General features: G+C 36.2%; 1 protein-coding gene across 1 annotated transcript; it reads left to right on the top strand.

The window, feature by feature from the left end:
* The first annotated feature begins 2680 nt into the window (after positions 1-2680).
* Positions 2681-5667, top strand: LOC116178795 (probable low-specificity L-threonine aldolase 2). Its single transcript, XM_031498411.1, has 6 exons — positions 2681-3028; positions 3086-3160; positions 3213-3382; positions 4661-4881; positions 4938-5074; positions 5125-5667. Exons 1-6 carry the CDS (start codon positions 2770-2772, stop codon positions 5415-5417), a joined length of 1155 nt encoding a protein of 384 aa, XP_031354271.1. The 5' UTR covers positions 2681-2769; the 3' UTR covers positions 5418-5667.
* The last annotated feature ends 653 nt before the right edge of the window (positions 5668-6320 follow it).

Below are 6320 nucleotides of genomic sequence, written 5' to 3'. Positions count from 1 at the left end.
AATTAAAAGTATATGGAAGTATTTAAAGCCGCGTAATCGTAGTGATATTTTTATTGTGAAGTTGAAATTAATTGCCGCATTACAAAAGAAACTGTGCCACCATTTCGACGAAATTATTGTCGTGTGTTCATTTAAGTCCATTGTAAAATTGTAAAACTAATATAAAGTGGCGTAGACGGTAGAGTTTGCAATACGTATGGACATTTTTGTTTGAGATTCACCACAAAGTTAACGCTACCATTGCAGCTGTCTATATCCATAATTTTCAAAGGAGGCGGCATTTTTCCGGGGAGAAAGAAGATCCCAAAAGAAATCTCATCTACGTTAGTTAGGTATTGTACGTTATTTTGAATTGTTTACATTATATAAATTAGGGGGCGATTATTTTTAGGAGTTTGCATATTGATTTTGATGACTTTGATATTCCTGAAGAAATCGACCTATGAGAACCATTTGTATAAACAGATTCTGTATTGTACTTCGTTCATTGATAAGAATCAGTTTCAAACAAAGGATTTTGGTTATTTCGTTGCAGTGATTGGGAATTTTATATGCATTTAATTTCAATGTTAACATTTTAGTTGGATTGAGATTTTGTTTAGCATTGAGAAGGAGTTGTATATTTCCACAGGGGAATTTACCAATAATTCGTCATGAGGTGATATTTATATTTTATATTTATATTGATATGTGTAGTTCAAAATATTTAAATTTTAATTCAGCGTATCGTGTCATGACTATGTTTAAACATGCTCCCACTAAATTCAGCACACAATAACTTACTTAGTATTTAAAGACTTTAAGAATAAAAAAAAGGTCAAATCGATTTTATCAAGCTTTCTCGACTATGAATTGACTGTTTTAACATACTATATAACCATGACACGGTATAGATTAAATACTTTAAGAGAATGAGAATGGTATGTACCTACAATCGAAATATGTAATAAAATCTACGGAGGACCCCATTTGAAATTTAAAGGTTATCCTTTCCGGTGAAACCGGAAGTCACAAAAAACAATTGAAGCGCTTTCTAATGTATTACCCATACACAGTTGTCAAATTTCAGTCGATTTTCGTACAAAAACTGTAGACGCAACAGCTTATTGCGGTGTTTTTTTAAATAGGTATGCAGAATGCCTAACAAATTTGTAAGAGACTACTTATTGTGCCAAAGATCTGTTCCACCATTAAAAAATAAACGTAAATCATTTGCGGGTTTAGAATCCTTGGTAAAAAAATTTGGAAATCACGCAGAAAACAATCCCTGCGTTCGTGACTTGTTCTATGAAATAACGTAATAATCTCCGTAGTTTATATGGGGTAGGTCTAAACGTAGGTAGGTACTGAAATTCCCCATACGGCCGAACCATAAATGTATAATTACGTTTTTTTATTCTAAAGATTGAAAACCACCTTCAGCTTGTTATTTTGTGCTGAACACAATTCTCGTTACTCCACTGACGCATGTTTTGAAGCTTTGTTTTGATACTTCCTTTTTTTGTCACGCATATACCTCTGTTTTACATACTGAGCAAGACACTTTCTCATTCTTAGCTTAGGTAGCTATAAATCATTACCCTAAAGCGATTAGCGCAGATTTCGATTAATGAAGCTAATTTGCATGTTACGAAACATGATGAAGAGACTTTCTAGTCATCAGTACCTAATCACGCGAATTAATTATTCGCATCGATGAAGAAACAAGTTTAATTTCTTTGGCAGTGAGATTTAACGTTACCAATTTAGCCATACGTTGCCCCACAGCTGGAATGTAATTATCTCGGTGAATGATGCAAAAATGATGGATCTAATATGTTACCAAGGTCTCGAATTGGCCAACACTATATAATCTTTATTTCTTACATAATTCTGGTATATTGCAATTGATTATAGGGCGAACATTACGCACGATTTCAGGGAATTTGTTCGACGAAGAGTTAGGGAGTGAACCTGATTTAGCGCGATACGTTGGGTTTTCCCTTAGATCATATATGATCTAAGGGTTTTCCGGTGGGTGATTTACCTATCTAAACAACTCATGCGGCTCACGAGGTAAACAGCGAAGGAAGTGGGTATAATTTCATCGGGAGTGCCCGTGCGTTGAGGAAAATGGAATGTTACTCGTGGATGGAATGCAACATAATGCAAATTTGTCGCAAAACTTCGGTGATCTTGAACCCTCTACTAGTTTCTTTCCCGTCTTTATTTATGTAACGGTTATTTTAGATAAGAATAAGATGAGTGTTATTTTGGGATATGGGGCCATTACGTTTGATTAGATAAAAGTGGCGGAGAAACCCGCGTCACTGACGCACCTCCTCTACATCATACGATTCTTCCTTTCTCAACTTTTTATGTCTTAAATAAATACTCTTGTTTTACACAATGACGATGATTAATTTAATTGCAAGCGGAGGGAAGGAAATGTTTACAAGTTCAAATAATTGCCTAATCCCGCCTACGAATTAGAACTGCGTTTTTTTTGTTTACTTTTTAGTGCACAGAAATTTGGCAACGCGGGGCGGAATTCCCGCGTGTTTAAACGTCAAAGGGAATCATACATAACCTTTGATGGCGGTGACGAAACCTTTTTTTCCCTTTTTCAAGTGCGATAATTCCTCGTCGGTTCATTCAAGTTTAATTATTACATAGTTGATACGTTTAGCTCCGTATGTGTTGCCAATTTTTAGTGTGGGGAGGTATAAAAGCGATTTGCACAGGGAGAGCAATTCAGTTGTTTGAGTTCTTCACTTGAGTCAGTTGAGAATGCCTTTCGATTTCGAAGAAGTAAACGGCTATAGCCATATACATGGCACGGACATGACGCACGTCGTCGACGTCCGGACCGATACAATCACTAAGCCTACGGCAGCGATGCGAACTGCCATGGCAGTGGCCGAAGTGGGTGACAGTGTTTTCGGGGAGGATCCCACCGTTAACGAGCTGGAGAGAAGGTGTGCGGACCTTTTGGGAAAGGAAGACGCCGTCTATTTACCCAGTGGAACTATGTGCAATTTAATTGCCAGTAAGTACTGATGCAATTGCAATCGGTGGGACGAATTATATCATTCATTTTTTGCAGTTATGGTGCACTGTAACAAGCGAGGTGTCGAATTTATCGCTGGAGACAAGAGTCATACACACTTATTCGAACAAGGTAATTTATATCTTATTACATTTATAGGTTTATTAATTTTATTATGATTTAGGTGGACCTGCAGTACTAGCAGGAGTTCAATGCTCGTTAATTCCCAACAACCCCGATGGGACTTTTTCTTTGCAAGAAGTCGAGTCTAGAATCCGAATCAATACAGACTACCATGAACCATCAACTGCGCTTATTATCGTTGAAAATACGCAGAATATGTGCGGAGGAAGGGTAATTATTTTATTTTCATTTAATTCAACAACAAGGATTTATGCTTTCACACCTCGAGCAGAATTTTTGCAAAGTTACTTTTACTTCCTCATGATGCAAATCTCGTAAAACCAGTTTATTATTGTCATAAAAACAATGCGAATTGCCTTCAAAACATTACACATAAAAACAAGATTAATGAGTTTATTAGTTTTGCTATATCAAATGTTCTTTACATGGTTACTTTATCTTCGATAGAAATACACAGTTCCTTTTTTTTTGTCATGGCAAAGGCAGCACTTTTGTGCACATTTCTAGGCCTTTTTTTATGATCAAAGGTTGTCTTCTTAGCAACTGAAAGTATTTGTTAATTAGATTCGAATAATTGAGGGTCTTTGACCTATTTAACAACTTATTTTAATTTATCTTATCAATATTGAACAATAATCGCAGATTGGGTATTTTAAGACTGGCGCTCTTTTTTTGTTGCTATGTAAATATTGTTTTAAACACTTCTTATCATGTGTATTTGACGTCAGAGCATCATTAAGATCGAAAGATTTTTTCCTATCATTCCAATCAGAAGCAGATGTTGCAAAAGAAGATCAAAGATCACAGATACTTTTAACCACTTTTTAATGATTTCAATCATATAAACATATCCTCACTCTATCCTATTATGTGAACACTGATTGCTAATCTGGCATTATTTGACACTGGACTGCTAGTAATGCTGATAAAGCTATGAATAATATGTACTGCTGATGATACTCTTTGTTAGAAAAATGTAGCTTTGCCATCAAGTCAAGAAAGTTGCTAAGCAGAACATTTTCAATAAAAAACTTTTTTAAAGTGGCTAAAGTGAATGCTAAATACTAAACAAGTTGTAAATCAGCATATGCATGATGAAAGCGCATTTTTGGTAATGCAGATCAGTATTTCATTAGCAAAGTTTAAAATTATTGATCTCACGAGTAATCTATCTCAAAATAGACTAGAACTTGCACATCTACACTACATCAGAAAGCTTTTAGTGAAAATTTGAAGTCTCTAGCTATTGTAATTGCTGATATCTCAGTCGGACAGCCAGCCAGCCATAACGAGCGTTTTTTTAACCAAAAAGGCGCTAAAAATCGCAATTTAATTTTGGTTTCCCAAAATCACACATTCAATTTGGCATTAGACTGCACACATTCTTTTGTTTTAATTTCATCTGCCCTTGCTGTTAAAGAACTACTTTTATTGTTAAAAAAATCCAAACCAACAAATCGGTTTTTTAAAAAGGCTCTTTGTCATCAGGTGCTTCCATTGGAATGGCTCGATAGCTTAGCGAAAATCGCGGCAAACTACGGCGTACCGATCCACATGGACGGCGCGCGTCTAATGCACGCGGTCGTGCAAAGCAAGATTTCGGCGAAACGTATCGCCCGCGACATGGATTCGGTCTTCTTCTGCCTGAGCAAAGGTTTGGGATGTCCGATGGGTTCGGTCCTCTGCGGCAACAAAGGTTTCATCCACCAGTAAGTGTTTTCTGTCGCACTCCGCGGCGAAATTTTAATGTGACCTTTTTCTTTAGGGCTAAGCGTTTCCGGAAAATGTTGGGCGGCGGCGTGAGGCAAGTCGGCATTTTGGCGGCGGCCGGATTGGTTGCGTTAGATGAGATGATCGATCGCCTTCAAATCGACCACGATCACGCCTATCAAATCGCCAAAGGTAAATTAAACGCAATTAAAGAGCGGGTCCACAACTAATTCTCGTTTCAGCAATCGACGATTTAGATTCAGATATCATCCGTGTAGATCTGGAATCAGTGCAAACGAATATCGTTATCATTCATCTTGATAAAAGAACAATCACTGCAAAGACATTCCTGGAAAAGTTAGCAACAGTTTCAGAGACAGACGACATTAAAGTCAGTGTGAAGGCTAGTGCTTTTAACGTATCGCGTGTTCGGTTAGTGTTACATTGGGCCATAACCAATCACGATGTCGCGGAAGCAATTCGCAAGATAAGGCTCGTGATCAAGAAAATTCACAGCGAGCTACACATCAAATGAATTTGAAGTGGCTGATTGACGCGACGGTAGTCTTCTCATTAACATCAGTATTGCATTTGCATTGATAGCTTTATGATCGCAATACAACAGAGCATATGTCTCCAAATCTAAGAGCTTATTTTATGTAAATTCTCACTTCTCGGTGAAACTAACAGTTAAAGATACCAGTATTTTAATAAGATCTTTAGAGTAGTGCTTAGAATGTAGCTTTTGTATATTTATTTCTAAAAATATAGTGTTATAATATGTCCACTTGATTGCAAGTATGGGTGTAAACGTCACTAATAAAATCTACTTTGTACAAAGTAAGCAATGCGTTTTAATCATACCAATCTCAACTACAATTCAGTTCTTGGTTTTTTAAAGGGATGGTTCTTTTAAGGGTTGAAACTAAAAACAGTAAACAAAACTTAATTTAATATCTATATATGATTAAATTATTCCAAGTTGATGAATAACATTTTTCAATGTTATTTTTTTAATGATTACTGTCAATTTTTATTAATCATAATTTATCTCTGACAATTTCGATTACTGTTTGATCAATTTGTTTAAAATAAAATTTCGATTACAAACCTCAATCCTGTAATGGGTAGTTACAAAACGAGGACTGAAACGGCGCTTCTAAACATTCTGGTTTTACTTTGAAATGATAAAAAAATGTTACTTTCTTGAAAATTTGTGCCGACCGCTGGCTCTATTAGGTATTACGAAGTTTTGAAACAAAGTTTTCCAGGAGAATGGATCTTTTTTCCTCTATGCAAAAATCTCAATTTGTAACCATTTGCTACGTCACTGCCTTCATTCGTGACACATCCGGTGGGTTGTGAGAAAAATCAAATAATTGACGTTTGGAGAGTGCAGATTTCCGTGAGATGCATTTACACAAATTTGTTGTATATG

This window comes from Photinus pyralis, unplaced genomic scaffold (genome assembly GCF_008802855.1).
Source record: "Photinus pyralis isolate 1611_PpyrPB1 unplaced genomic scaffold, Ppyr1.3 Ppyr1.4_LG8, whole genome shotgun sequence".
Taxonomy (NCBI): Eukaryota; Metazoa; Arthropoda; class Insecta; order Coleoptera; family Lampyridae; genus Photinus; species Photinus pyralis.
Note: the sequence above shows the minus strand (reverse complement) of the source record. Positions and strands in the feature narration are given on the sequence as shown.

Bases quoted from the DNA above. Each gene is read 5' to 3' on its own strand.
- LOC116178795 (XM_031498411.1), top strand. From the start codon at position 2,770: ATGCCTTTCGATTTCGAAGAAGTAAACGGCTATAGCCATATACATGGC. The intron at 3,161-3,212 runs GTAATTTATATC...ATTATGATTTAG, and splicing joins TACACACTTATTCGAACAAG to GTGGACCTGCAGTACTAGCA. The intron at 4,882-4,937 runs GTAAGTGTTTTC...CTTTTTCTTTAG, and splicing joins AACAAAGGTTTCATCCACCA to GGCTAAGCGTTTCCGGAAAA.